Here is a 15,207-nt window from a genome sequence, read left to right as displayed (position 1 = left end):
GAATGGTGGAATGAAATAGAGGAATGAAATGACATTCCTACCTCCATTCCATTTCTTCGCTTGATATTTTATTTCCTTAAGGATTCACCATTCCATTTCACATAGGAAGTCATTTCTTCTATTTAGCTAAGGTCATTGAATGACCATTCCATTTCATTTCATTCTACTTTCTTCTTATTTTAGATTTTAAGAAAATTATAATATATTATATTATTCCATCAGTCTCACTTTAGGAGTCCCATTTGAGTTTGACACAATTTAAAGAAATGTAAAGGAAAGTTGGTGTAAAAACATAGTGGAATGTGAGTCCTACTTTTACATTAGTTTTATAACCATTTATGGAATATTCCAACCGAGACTCCTAAAATGGGACACTCAAAAATGATAAACCGGGACTCCTAAAGTGGGACGGAAGAAGTAGTATTTAAATTCAATATCATCTCAATTTTATAATTTTTAGATTTTTTATAAAACAAATTTTAGAATTACACAACTTACACACACACTATACTTACACTACACACATATTCCACACACGCCGAAAACCGGTTCTTTTTAAATCTGCAGTATTTTTCAAAAATTGCTACCCACGGGGATAGTACTCATACCCATAGGGATCGAACTCATTCTTATATTTCAACAATTTTTACTTTATTCTATATTTGATCATATGGTTTTATAAACTAATTAATTAACTATATTTCGATAAATTAATTAGTTAATCATAATATTCTACGTTATAGTATGTATTTAATCATTTTTGTTATTTAATACTCCCCCCCGTCCCATTGAAGATGATCAACTTTCCTTTTTAGTTTGTCCTAACTAAGATGACCCATTATTTAAAATGGAAACACATTTATCTCTACTTTATTCTCTCTCTCTTACTTTACTCTCTCCTCTCCACACAAAATAAAGTTGCATAAAATCTTGTGCCACCCAAGAAAGGGGTCATCTTCCTTGGGACGGAGGGAGTAAATTTTAATAGGAGTAATATTTTATTAATCACTAAATTTTTAATATTATCATATAGATATACCATTAGTTAGATACAAATTTGAATATTTTAATTATATATTTATTTGATTATACTTATCATCCATTAATTTAATATTATCATCATTAAATTTTATAATTTTATGATATAAGAGTATATAGAAATATATTATTGCATATAATATTTGATATATTTATATAATATATATTTAATTATATATTATATAATTAAATAGCTTTACCGGAGCACTAAATAAACCTGCAAGTATACAGAGTATATATAGTATAGCTAAAAGTCAGTACTGGATATCGAATACGGGGAAGACGAACACAAAGTGTTTATCCTCTACTGAGATTCAATTACTATTTGAAAAAACATTTGGGGTTTGAAAACTTTTGAAAAACTAAAAGCAAATAAGAGCATAGATCAACTAAAAGCAAATAAATCAAGAGAAAGACAATAGAGATAAGGGAATCCCAGGTGTGTTCACAGTTATGGTTATACAAAATTCCAACTACAATACCCTAGCACAGTTATTACTTTGATAGAACGAGTCACCTAGATTATGCTCATGCGAAACAAACGTTGATTACAAGATTAGGGTTGTCAATCCTAACACGTAACTCCAAAAAGCTCCTAAGACCCTTGAAAAGTCCTCACTCTCAATTAACAGTGCCGTTTTAAAGGAAGCTAACTGTAGTGTCTACTAAGTGGACCTAACTCGCTAGAACTCTGTCACAGTTATGAAGCAAGTTATATTAAATCATACACGATTGTGTCACTCAATCATGAAGCATCAAGATTAACTTAGGGAAGAAACAAAGTAAAAATAAAACGGATATTAAATAGAAAACGGAACTTGTATAACCAAAGTCATTACTAACACATCCCTAGAATCCTATGAGTTTAGTTACACACAATTGAATAAGCTAAAAACATAGATTGAAGGGAAGACAATTTGAACATAAAACTAAAGCAAATAAAACCCGTAGGTTGAATCCTTGTCGTTCTTGATGTTCTTGAAATCCTGCTCCAACTCCTTGCACCAGTGAAGTACTCTAAGCCTTGATCTCTGTGAAGTATTTTGCAATTAGAAGTTCGCTCTTTTTGATGAAGCTTGAGGCCTTATTTATAGGGAAAAGCCATGTCTTGTTGTAGAAGGAAAAAATCTCCAAAATATGGTAAAACTGGGCGCAAATCTAGGGCTTCTCGGATTCACCGCCTTTCTCCGTCGGCCGCCGCACCTTGGCCGGCGGTCGCCGCGTTGGAGTCCAGAGAGTCTGTTCCCTCGGCGGCGGACCGCCGCACATCTTCCGGCGGTCGCCGGACGAGACTTCTCTTCCAAGCACATTTTTCCGAGGTGGACCGCTGCATTGATCTGCCCGCCGGTCACCGTCCGACTCCAGATTCCCAAATTTGGCGTTTTGGCTCCCTTTTTCGGCTCAATTATGCACAATTCTCACAAAACACGTCAAAATACCAAAATATGCAAATAATGGACGTGTAGAGTGACTTTGACATAAAAAACGGACCAAATAATGACCTTAAAACAGTGCAAAATCCGAGCGTATCAACCGGTCCGACCAGTTGAACCGTGAACCAGTACTTCGCCGGTTCGCTTACCGGTCTGACTTTTTAAAAACATTGCATTACACAATATACACATACTATACCTATACTACACACACTACACACACTATACGCACAATACACATAATGCACACACACTATACACACACTACACATTTTACACACGCTATACTTACACTATACACACCGCACACATTGCACAGTACTGCACACACTACACTATGCACACACTGCCCACATTTTGTGAAGGGTGAGTATTCGGTTTTTTACAGAAGAATCGAAATTTTGTGAAAATGAAAAAACCGATCTGAATTATCTAAAAATAGAAACATTATTTCATTTATTAATATAAATTAACAAAAATAAATTAACAAAAACATTATTTTGATTTTTTTGCTTAAATTCATTCGCACTGAACCAAACAAAAAATTGAAATTTGCCAAAAATATTGAATTGAATCAAAATCTAATTTTAAATTTCAATTTTGTTCCGATCGAATGTTTGGTTTTCTTATTTTGCTCACCCCCAGCGTGAAGTGTGTGTAATATGTGTGGTGTATGTAGTGTGTGCAGTGCGTGTATAGTGTGTCTATAGTATGTGCAGTGTGTGTGCAGTGTGTATAGTGTGTGCAGTGTGAGAATAGTGTGTGGCAGTGTGTAGGGTATGTGTGTGCAGGGCATGTATAGTGTGTGTAGTGTGTGGAGTGTGTACTTGTTCATACTTCTATTCCTATATTATTTGTAGTTACCAAGCATAAGATAAGAACAAAATTAATCAAAGGAATAACAATTGTTTTCCCTCTGTATTCGTTGCGCTTACCAGGCACAAGAACGAAATGGAATTGTCGTTTCATCTCCATTTCATTCACACCTTATTCCATTCCATCATACCAAGAAGCCACATATATTTTATTTTCCCTCCACCTATTTCTTTTATTATCAACTTTTTAAATTTCGTGCCAAAAACATGTCTCGCTTATGATAGGTCGGATGGACAGTATATTTCATCGCAAACTAATTTAGTAACCGAATACAATTGATTTTGTTGTAATGATAGTATAGCAAGAGTTATTTTCTTAAATAAATTACAAATCATCATTATTCGACGGAGCATGGGATAAACTTTTAGTTCAATACTCCCTTTATACACTATTTAAAGTCTCATTTTAACTCGTAGCGAATTTTAAGGAATATGAAAGAAATTGGAGAAAAAGTTAGTGGAACATAGATCCTACTTCTATATATTAATTTTATAGTAGAATGTGAGAGTAAAAATTAAGTGGAGTGTGAGGTTTGCTATCTAAAACGGAAAAAAGTAAATGAGACTTTTACTCATGGACGTCCTAAAATAGCAAATTGGGACATTATTTTGTGGACGGGGAAGTATTACTTAGATTTAAAGTTTTATCAAACTCAACTTTTACGATGTTATCTCTGTAATTTGTAAATATCTGGAAAACTAGAAAATAGGGACTTCTATCATCCCATTAGTGTTGGAATATTTCTTTTCGATACAAAGAATAAGGAATAAATATTTAATGAGTTTCGTGAAGTAGGAATATTTCTTTCGTCCCATTAGTGTTGCCCCAAAATTGGATTTTGATGAAGTCCACTCATTCGACCTTAAAGAATGAAAACTTGTTGAAAATATCTTTTGAATCGTTCCCTTCTTCAATTTCCCTATACCTTCATGGCCTTATGAACTATGTCCTCCTGCTCCACTTAGTGTTGAAGTTGCCCGATGTTAGCAATCTCCCTATTCGTCCTACATAGGAATCGAGCCATGACTGCTTATTTATCTTCTTCAACATTTGACCTAATAATAGCAATCTCCATCTCTTTGTTGTACTCATCAGAGTTTTAGTACCTTGATTCATAAATGGAAATTTTCAATACAATTCACGAAAATAATGAGAAGGTACAAATCTCTTATGCATTGTGTTTTTCATCTCTTCCCAAATTGAAATTGGTCCCCCTCCATATCGCCTTGCATTGGTTATCAATTGATCCCACCAAACTATAGCATAGTAAGTGAATTCAATTGCAGCAAGTCCAAATAAGTTTCTAGATAACTCTATCCTTTGGGATCTTCAGTTTGGTGCTTCTCAAATCACCATCAACTTTATTTGTATGCATTCTTCTATCATCTATGTGACTTTCATTTCAAAGCTTAGATGAAGCATCATCTTCTCCTCCACTCTCCTTGTTATTCACATTTGTTGCTCGAAGTTCCAATTTCTCCAAGCGATCTGTTACGTTTTCCATAATACTTCCAAACCTTGCATATTGTTTTTTTTTCAATGAATTTCAACATAAGATCAAATTGGAATATCATTGACAGTAGGGATCCATCCTCACAATTTACTCGCATTTCACACAAAATAAACCTCAACCAAACACTCGTGTATCACTTATTTGGCTTTTACCTCCCCTCAAATAATCTCACCTCTTAACCCTTTTACCACTCAATTTTCTGTTGTAAACAAAACATGAGGATAAAACAAATCAAGAGCAAACAAGAAACAAGTAGTATTCACCAGATCACTTCGGCCCTTCAATGAAAGATGAAAGAAAATGGACGAAATATACAGTGAGATAGAAATAGAGAGTGCTGTGTTTTTTTTAACAACTGCAAAATGGATAGATAGGTATTTAAAAAAATAAAATAAAATTGTGCTCTATTTTTTTGCTACTAAAAGATAAAGCGATACGAAGAAGGTAAAGAGGTTGATAACTTTTCTTTTTTTCAATTTTTTATATTTTTTTAGATAATAAGGATATAAAACATAAATTATAAAGCTAATGATAGATTAATACCAGATGACTCTTGATACCAAATGATATGGACGTCGATACCAAATGATATGGATTTGGATACGACAAAGGACCCATAGGAAATATTGATCCAAGAACCCAATAAGAGCTTTAGAAACCTTGGACCGTTTGCTATATATGATTAAGGATTAGCCAAAAACCTCGGTACGGTTGAACACCACAAGAATTTGCTTAAAGTATCTTGATAAGTTCCAAAGAAGTGAAGTGCTTGAACCATATGATTTAGGGAAAGGAAAATTTTGGTTTTTAAATTCAGTTGAGGCTGATTCATTGGGACTAATGGAGTAATAAAATGTGAATGAATGAGTTAGGAAAATATAGGTCTATTACCAGAATTAGTACTCTAAAAAGTAAGTCTGACAAGCAACGCGGACTATAAAAATATGAAAACTAATAGCCGATGGAGGGAGTACTCCCTCCGTCCCAAGATATTAGACCACTATTCCACTTTGGGGTGTCCCAATACACTTGAACCATTTCTATTTATGGTAAAAATTTACTCTACTACCAACTCCACTTACACCACTAAACAACTACTGCCTCCGTCCACCAAAATTTGTCGCACTTTGATCCGGCACGGGTTTTAAGAAATGTAATGGAAAGTCAGTTGAAAAAGTTAGTGGATTGTGGGTCCTAATTTTATATATTAGTTTTATAATATAATGTGAGTAGGAATGAGTTAGTGGAATATGAGGTCCACTACCAAAAATAGTAAAAGTTAAATGGGACAAATTTTGGGAGACGGACGGAAATGAAAAAATGGGACAAATTTTGGTGGACGGAGGTAGTATCTCCTAAATTTATGTGCCCAAAAGAAAGGAGTCTAATATCTTGGGACGGATGGAGTACTAATTTTAAGGTGCAACCACACAATCCAAGTGCCTTAAATTTGTATAAATATACAAACACGAGCAACCACACAGTATAAGTGCCTTAAATTTGTAAACAAATACACACACGAGCTAGTAGTAATTTCTAATAACTCGAGTACAATAATATATAGTATTTGTATTGCGTGTAACACAAAGGATTGTTAAACATGGAAATGAAAAACTAATAGTAGTAGTACTAAGTATGAAGGTGCAAATATAGAGGACAAGTGAAACACATCTCTAGAATTCTACAGATTTAGATATCCATAGACAAATAACACAAACCCATAGTTTGAAATAGAGAATAATGAAAACATTAAAACGACTAGGACAAGTGGAAAAGCTAGTAGTAGTAGTACCTAAATTAAAACACAATCCAATCCGTTGATTTGATTGTACGTAGCTAATAATAAACGAAAAGAAAATTTAGTAGAATTGAAGTTAGAGGAATTCGGGAGCGAAAGGAACTCCACTGTCAAGGATCCATCCATCTTCAATAAAATGTACGAGGGGAGTATATGCCTTTGCTTCTTCATCATTGGCAAACTGCTTTATACCAGGCCAGGTGACACGTTTGGAGAGATCGGAGCCGGGCCCAGTGTTCTTATACTCGACGTAGAAGAGGGTATCCAAGCCGACGGTCCCCTCCCACGGAGACCAGCCATCAGGAGATATGAAGCCGTCAATGGTGCTGTGCATGATGACCGTCCTGGATAGAACCTTCCACGGGCGGCCGAGGTAAGACTTGAAGGGAGGCTGAGCATCAAGGTAGTCCTTCTCCGCAGTGAAGTTGCAGCCTTGGATGATAATAATCCCAGTGAGGTTCTTCTCGTTGCGTCCCTGGGCGGTGACCATGCAGGCCTGGTTGGGGTTCGGCTTCCGCACCACCAGCTCACACTTCTGGAACACAGAGATAGCGTTTCCGAAGATAAAGTCAACAGTGCCGCTGATCCGGCACTCCCTGAACAACTGGCGCTGGACATGGGAATAGAGGGTGTCTTGATACCCGTCCATGTGCACGTTGAAGAAGATGCCCACGTCACCTGATGCTCTCACCGCCACTGCCTGGTGACCGCTAGGGCCCGCTGTGTTCTCGATCCCGATGTCCTTGGCAATGAAGCCTCTTCCGTTCACGACTATATTCATACAATCAAATAGTAAAATTAATTACTTCTATATATATACACACGGAGTACTCCTACTTACTTAGAGTTGCGGAGTCATAGGTCTGAACACCCTCGCTGAAACACTTGTTACCAGTAATTCTGGTCTTCAACGGCCCCTCTCCGATCAAAATGACTTCATCCACCTTTTTGGGAATCTCAACATACTCCTTGTAAATACCTTCTTTTACTAAAATCACATATGGGACTGTATTTTTCGGAGGTACGGAATGAATGGCCTCAGTGATGGTCTTGAACTGGCCGCTGCCGTCTTGCGCAACCACCACGTTAGGCTTCAACGCAATCTTAGGGTTTTCAACCAGCTTCCTCGCATGGCCTTTGACGAAATCAGGAATGCTTTCACCGCCGAGGAGCTGCCTTGGGGCCTTGATGCTGTTCACCAAATCCCCCAAATCTTTCTTCACGGATTCGTACGTCTTTTGGAATTCGATCACCATCGCCAAAGTCTTGCTCATCATCTCGCCGCTTATCTTCAGCATTTCCCTCACCTTAGCCCCAGACTCGCCTGCACACGCACACACACGCACCGTACATTTTAAATTTAAATCCACTGATGTATTCTCTTTAATTAGTTTTACCTTTGGTTTTGGCAAATGCATCGAAGCAGGTGTCTTTGTATGTAATGGCAGCACTCAACCATATCTTGACCTCATCGAGGACGTGATCCGCTTGCCCGATCTCATACTGGCTGACTTTATCCAAAGACGTATGGATTTCTTCGATGGAGTCGCCAAGTACGCGCTCGCACACGTCCAGCGCCTGCTTGGTCATGTAGTCCTTCTCCAACTCCTTGAACAATGTTGTGTTTTTTATTGCGACCTTCAGCTCCTCCACCGCCGCGTCAAATGCCTTTTCTATAACCTTCTTAGCCTCTGTAATGTTTCCCTTCTTGCAGTTCTCGCCCATGCCCGTCGCATCGCACAGATCGCCCATTAATCCTTGTTGCTTCTCGTCCGCTGCCGCCACGCCCGCGGCCATGCACGCCACCACCAAGGCCGCCACCACCGCCGCTCTTGCCTTGTTCTTCTGATTTCCCATTTTATTTATTTATTTATTTATCTATGCTTATTTGTGTGTATATATACACAGATGAGAACATTTATGGTTCGTTGGTTTCTTTTTCTTTTATTAGAAACAACTGCAGTGGAGGGTGGACAACTTTTCTTCCATTTCCTCGTTTTTCAGTCCATACATATTTTACTCTATATTTGAGTGATTATAAATGTTTGCCAGAATTATAAAATCTTTCTTTTTTTTACACAAAACAAAAAAATATGATTAGTTTATATTCTAGCTAGATAGTACATGAGGTGAAACTTTCATCTCTCCGCTAATTTCTACCATAAACTTTTATTTACTATATTCATAGTCTATATATTTATCACTTGATTGGTTCTCAATTAAAAAGGTACTAAGCTAAACAATAAAAATGTCTACAACTTTAGTATGCACCAATGTTTCCCTTGGTTGCGCTGATGAAAGACAAGCACTGCTAAATTACACAAGTCATATAGGATACGTTGTTCAAACTTAATTACCTTGTCAAGAAGTAAGAAAGAAGGTTAACCACAAACATACACGGTATCCAAAACCATAAGTAGAAAAAAAAGATCTAATCCTTCACAAAATGACCACAATACATAGCAATCTCAGGGAGAATTTAATTTTCATGCAATCAAAATGGTTATCATGCCAAATCATATAAGCCACAATTATTTTGCATTTATTGGCCACAATCTTCCCCATCACAGCAAAAAAAGTTTTCATCCCTTCAATAAGTATGGTGTACTAGATCATTAGCACAAATAGATCATATCTAAACATCCAAAAACTACGTCCCCAAGGAGTTGAGATGTTCATTATTACGTGGGGTATTATAAAAGAGTCCTCATAGCATGCTAAATGAAGAACTCCTCTTCGTCCCACTCTAAGTGTAGCATTTCTTATTCACATATACTATTGTGTTGTTTTGGTTATTTTCAGTGTGGTAGAGGTTCTAGTGCATGTATACACGATAGAGAGTTTTATTCAGATAGTTCAGTTCCGAGGAAACATAGGCTATGGTGGAAAATGCGGGGGAAACAGTTGATAATGGAGACCCTCTCGAGGAAAATTTTGATGATTTCTTCCAAGCGGCAAGCAATTATCAAGATGCTTTTGCCTATGTGCCTGAAAATGAGAATATTCCCCTGAACTTCATTAGTCTCATGACGGGAGGTTCACAATTTTGGGGAAAGACCAACTAGGATCCCATTAGGAATCTCAACTCCTTCTATGAGCTAGTGAGCAACTACAAGCCACAAGTAGTACCGCACGATTTAATCAAGAGGCTTGTATTCCCTTTCTCTCTACGAGATAAAAACTAGATTGTGATTTGTTGTCGGGCTACAAGATAGCCACCTTCGAGGAGTTGAAGAAAAAGTTAGTGATTGAGTTCAACTCCCCAGAGAGATTGGCCAAGCTTTGAGAGGTCATTCACAACTTCCAGCATGAGAGTGATGAAACCTTCTGCGAGGCATGGTACAGATTTTTTGACTTGATAGTCGAGCCATCGGACGACACCAAAATAAGGAGCTGCATAAATTTCACGATGGTCTTACATGAGATGGATAAATGCCACATACAAGGACAATAAGCGGATGTTATCCTTTGATTAAGTGAGGGAATTATTAGAGTCCCAAGCTGCTACTTATAAGACTTGACATAGTTCCAGAAGAGCTACCACCATGAAGGTTAAAACCTTTGGTGATGGGATACGCGATGAAGGGAGGGCCACAGCCATGGGACAGATAGCCAACATCAACATCCAAGTGGGAGCCTTATCAAAGGCCTTCAAATCCATGCAATTTGGTTCCCCCTCCGCTGTAGCCATTGTAAGATATGCAATTTTCAAGGGAATCATCACACTGATAAATGTCATCTTGTGCTAGGGACAACAGACGTGAACAATTAGAGGAGTTTAATAAGTCGATTGATGATCTAGAGAATATTGATGTTGAAAGGATCTTTTTGCTAAATTCTACACGTAGAGAATTATATTGAGAGTTCCACCATACTTGAGGGTTTTGAAGCTTGGAAGTAAGAGAAGATTAAAGCTATGTGATCCAACCTTAGGGTTCTTTTATCTTAGTTTTTAATGTTTTTTGTGTTTTCCCTACAAACTATAGGTTTATGCTATTTATCTATGAGTAGCTGATGAGGGTCGTTTCATGCATGTGTTCCGTGTTCACGTCTGTTGTCCCTAGCACAAGATGACATTTATCAGTGTGATGATTCCCTTGAAAATTGCATATCTTACAATGGCTACAGCGGAGGGGTAACCAAATTGCATGGATTTGAAGGCCTTTGATAAGGCTCCCACTTGGATGTTGATGTTGGCTATCTGTCCCATGGCTGTGGCCTTCCCTTCATCGCGTATCCCATCACCAAAGGTTTTAACCTTCATGGTGGTAGCTCTTCTGGAACTATGTCAAGTCTTATAAGTAGCAGCTTGGGACTCTAATAATTCCCTCACTTAATCAAAGGATAACATCCGCTTATTGTCCTTGTATGTGGCATTTATCCATCTCATGTAAGACCATCGTGAAATTTATGCAGCTCCTTATTTTGGTGTCGTCCGATGGCTCGACTATCAAGTCAAAAAATCTGTACCATGCCTCGCAGAAGGTTTCATCACTCTCATGCTGGAAGTTGTGAATGACCTCTCAAAGCTTGGCCAATCTCTCTGGGGAGTTGAACTCAATCACTAACTTTTTCTTCAACTCCTCGAAGGTGGCTATCTTGTAGCCCGACAACAAATCACAATCTAGTTTTTATCTCGTAGAGAGAAAGGGAATACAAGCCTCTTGATTAAATCGTGCGGTACTACTTGTGGCTTGTAGTTGCTCACTAGCTCATAGAAGGAGTTGAGATTCCTAATGGGATCCTAGTTGGTCTTTCCCCAAAATTGTGAACCTCCCGTCATGAGACTAATGAAGTTCAGGGGAATATTCTCATTTTCAGGCACATAGGCAAAAGCATCTTGATAATTGCTTGCCGCTTGGAAGAAATCATCAAAATTTTCCTCGAGAGGGTCTCCATTATCAACTGTTTCCCCCGCATTTTCCACCATAGCCTATGTTTCCTCGGAACTGAACTATCTGAATAAAACTCTCTATCGTGTATACATGCACTAGAACCTCTACCACACTGAAAATAACCAAAACAACACAATAGTATATGTGAATAAGAAATGCTACACTTAGAGTGGGACGAAGAGGAGTTCTTCATTTAGCATGCTATGAGGACTCTTTTATAATACCCCACGTAATAATGAACATCTCAACTCCTTGGGGACGTAGTTTTTGGATGTTTAGATATGATCTATTTGTGCTAATGATCTAGTACACCATACTTATTGAAGGGATGAAAACTTTTTTTGCTGTGATGGGGAAGATTGTGGCCAATAAATGCAAAATAATTGTGGCTTATATGATTTGGCATGATAACCATTTTGATTGCATGAAAATTAAATTCTCCCTGAGATTGCTATGTATTGTGGTCATTTTGTGAAGGATTAGATCTTTTTTTTCTACTTATGGTTTTGGATACCGTGTATGTTTGTGGTTAACCTTCTTTCTTACTTCTTGACAAGGTAATTAAGTTTGAACAACGTATCCTATATGACTTGTGTAATTTAGCAGTGCTTGTCTTTCATCAGCGCAACCAAGGGAAACATTGGTGCATACTAAAGTTGTAGACATTTTTATTGTTTAGCTTAGTACCTTTTTAATTGAGAACCAATCAAGTGATAAATATATAGACTATGAATATAGTAAATAAAAGTTTATGGTAGAAATTAGCGGAGAGATGAAAGTTTCACCTCATGTACTATCTAGCTAGAATATAAACTAATCATATTTTTTTGTTTTGTGTAAAAAAAAGAAAGATTTTATAATTCTGGCAAACATTTATAATCACTCAAATATAGAGTAAAATATGTATGGACTGAAAAACGAGGAAATGGAAGAAAAGTTGTCCACCCTCCACTGCAGTTGTTTCTAATAAAAGAAAAAGAAACCAACGAACCATAAATGTTCTCATCTGTGTATATATACACACAAATAAGCATAGATAAATAAATAAATAAATAAAATGGGAAATCAGAAGAACAAGGCAAGAGCGGCGGTGGTGGCGGCCTTGGTGGTGGCGTGCATGGCCGCGGGCGTGGCGGCAGCGGACGAGAAGCAACAAGGATTAATGGGCGATCTGTGCGATGCGACGGGCATGGGCGAGAACTGCAAGAAGGGAAACATTACAGAGGCTAAGAAGGTTATAGAAAAGGCATTTGACGCGGCGGTGGAGGAGCTGAAGGTCGCAATAAAAAACACAACATTGTTCAAGGAGTTGGAGAAGGACTACATGACCAAGCAGGCGCTGGACGTGTGCGAGCGCGTACTTGGCGACTCCATCGAAGAAATCCATACGTCTTTGGATAAAGTCAGCCAGTATGAGATCGGGCAAGCGGATCACGTCCTCGATGAGGTCAAGATATGGTTGAGTGCTGCCATTACATACAAAGACACCTGCTTCGATGCATTTGCCAAAACCAAAGGTAAAACTAATTAAAGAGAATACATCAGTGGATTTAAATTTAAAATGTACGGTGCGTGTGTGTGCGTGTGCAGGCGAGTCTGGGGCTAAGGTGAGGGAAATGCTGAAGATAAGCGGCGAGATGATGAGCAAGACTTTGGCGATGGTGATCGAATTCCAAAAGACGTACGAATCCGTGAAGAAAGATTTGGGGGATTTGGTGAACAGCATCAAGGCCCCAAGGCAGCTCCTCGGCGGTGAAAGCATTCCTGATTTCGTCAAAGGCCATGCGAGGAAGCTGGTTGAAAACCCTAAGATTGCGTTGAAGCCTAACGTGGTGGTTGCGCAAGACGGCAGCGGCCAGTTCAAGACCATCACTGAGGCCATTCATTCCGTACCTCCGAAAAATACAGTCCCATATGTGATTTTAGTAAAAGAAGGTATTTACAAGGAGTATGTTGAGATTCCCAAAAAGGTGGATGAAGTCATTTTGATCGGAGAGGGGCCGTTGAAGACCAGAATTACTGGTAACAAGTGTTTCAGCGAGGGTGTTCAGACCTATGACTCCGCAACTCTAAGTAAGTAGGAGTACTCCGTGTGTATATATATAGAAGTAATTAATTTTACTATTTGATTGTATGAATATAGTCGTGAACGGAAGAGGCTTCATTGCCAAGGACATCGGGATCGAGAACACAGCGGGCCCTAGCGGTCACCAGGCAGTGGCGGTGAGAGCATCAGGTGACGTGGGCATCTTCTTCAACGTGCACATGGACGGGTATCAAGACACCCTCTATTCCCATGTCCAGCGCCAGTTGTTCAGGGAGTGCCGGATCAGCGGCACTGTTGACTTTATCTTCGGAAACGCTATCTCTGTGTTCCAGAAGTGTGAGCTGGTGGTGCGGAAGCCGAACCCCAACCAGGCCTGCATGGTCACCGCCCAGGGACGCAACGAGAAGAACCTCACTGGGATTATTATCATCCAAGGCTGCAACTTCACTGCGGAGAAGGACTACCTTGATGCTCAGCCTCCCTTCAAGTCTTACCTCGGCCGCCCGTGGAAGGTTCTATCCAGGACGGTCATCATGCACAGCACCATTGACGGCTTCATATCTCCTGATGGCTGGTCTCCATGGGAGGGGACCGTCGGCTTGGATACCCTCTTCTACGTCGAGTATAAGAACACTGGGCCCGGCTCCGATCTCTCCAAACGTGTCACCTGGCCTGGTATAAAGCAGTTTGCCAATGATGAAGAAGCAAAGGCATATACTCCCCTCGTACATTTTATTGAAGATGGATGGATCCTTGACAGTGGAGTTCCTTTCGCTCCCGAATTCCTCTAACTTCAATTCTACTAAATTTTCTTTTCGTTTATTATTAGCTACGTACAATCAAATCAACGGATTGGATTGTGTTTTAATTTAGGTACTACTACTACTAGCTTTTCCACTTGTCCTAGTCGTTTTAATGTTTTCATTATTTTCTATTTCAAACTATGGGTTTGTGTTATTTGTCTATCGATATCTAATTGTTTGGATTTCATAGCTGTACGTTTTATTAAATAGCAGTAGTAGGGAAAGTAAATCCCTGAAATTTACTCCCTCATCTCCGAATAAGAGTTACTAATTTTCATTTTGGTCCGTCTCAATTAAAAGTAGCACTTTATTTTTACCATAAATAGTAAGTAGGTTCCACATTCCACTAACTTATTTCACTCACATTTTATTATAAAATCAATATAAAAAAGTAGGAATACTTGTTTCATCTATTTTCTCTAATCAAATCAAGTTAACTAAATATGTTCTTTCTGCTCTCATTTATTTGAATCATTTCATTACAATTGAATCATTTTCTTTTTTTTCCCTAACACTTAATCTCTTTCACTCACGTATTTTACTCAATCATTACTTATTTTATTTTATTTTTCTCCTACTTTATTACAACGATACTTAAATCACTGAATATCCACACTAATATATTCTAATGCATATAGAACCCATCGAATCTCAATTATTGAGCATCTAATGATAAATTCAATTTTAAAAAAAAACATGAGCCAAATAGTCAACGGACATTAATCTGACTCTGTCGATTCAACTCAGCTATAGACTATTTCATTACCTATTTAATTAGTAGGAAGAATACTTCATAACAATTAA

The 15,207-nt window shown here is 38.2% G+C and overlaps 2 protein-coding genes across 2 annotated transcripts; one reads left to right on the top strand and one right to left on the bottom strand.

The window, feature by feature from the left end:
* Positions 1-6,532: 6,532 nt before the first annotated feature.
* On the bottom strand, positions 6,533-8,507 carry LOC125221071 (pectinesterase-like). The gene is made up of 3 exons (XM_048123201.2): positions 8,056-8,507; positions 7,500-7,982; positions 6,533-7,429 (listed from the first exon to the last, which is right to left on the bottom strand). The coding sequence occupies exons 1-3, from the start codon at positions 8,453-8,455 to the stop codon at positions 6,735-6,737; spliced, it is 1,578 nt and encodes a 525-aa protein (XP_047979158.2). The 5' UTR covers positions 8,456-8,507; the 3' UTR covers positions 6,533-6,734.
* A 4,111-nt stretch (positions 8,508-12,618) lies between these two features.
* LOC125221072 (pectinesterase-like) lies at positions 12,619-14,684 on the top strand. Its single transcript, XM_089062391.1, has 3 exons — positions 12,619-13,070; positions 13,144-13,626; positions 13,697-14,684. Exons 1-3 carry the CDS (start codon positions 12,671-12,673, stop codon positions 14,389-14,391), a joined length of 1,578 nt encoding a protein of 525 aa, XP_088918517.1. The 5' UTR covers positions 12,619-12,670; the 3' UTR covers positions 14,392-14,684.
* Positions 14,685-15,207: the final 523 nt, after the last annotated feature.

Source organism: Salvia hispanica, chromosome 1 (assembly GCF_029641045.1).
Source record: "Salvia hispanica isolate PSC_SH4W2 chromosome 1, Shi_PSC_v1, whole genome shotgun sequence".
In the NCBI taxonomy this organism is placed as follows: domain Eukaryota; kingdom Viridiplantae; phylum Streptophyta; class Magnoliopsida; order Lamiales; family Lamiaceae; genus Salvia; species Salvia hispanica.
This window is presented reverse-complemented; position numbering and strand designations above follow the sequence as displayed.

Bases quoted from the DNA above. Each gene is read 5' to 3' on its own strand.
- LOC125221071 (XM_048123201.2), bottom strand. From the start codon at position 8,455: ATGGCCGCGGGCGTGGCGGCAGCGGACGAGAAGCAACAAGGATTAATG. The intron at 7,983-8,055 runs GTAAAACTAATT...GTGCGTGTGCAG, and splicing joins TGCATTTGCCAAAACCAAAG to GCGAGTCTGGGGCTAAGGTG. The intron at 7,430-7,499 runs GTAAGTAGGAGT...GTATGAATATAG, and splicing joins CTATGACTCCGCAACTCTAA to TCGTGAACGGAAGAGGCTTC.
- LOC125221072 (XM_089062391.1), top strand. From the start codon at position 12,671: ATGGCCGCGGGCGTGGCGGCAGCGGACGAGAAGCAACAAGGATTAATG. The intron at 13,071-13,143 runs GTAAAACTAATT...GTGCGTGTGCAG, and splicing joins TGCATTTGCCAAAACCAAAG to GCGAGTCTGGGGCTAAGGTG. The intron at 13,627-13,696 runs GTAAGTAGGAGT...GTATGAATATAG, and splicing joins CTATGACTCCGCAACTCTAA to TCGTGAACGGAAGAGGCTTC.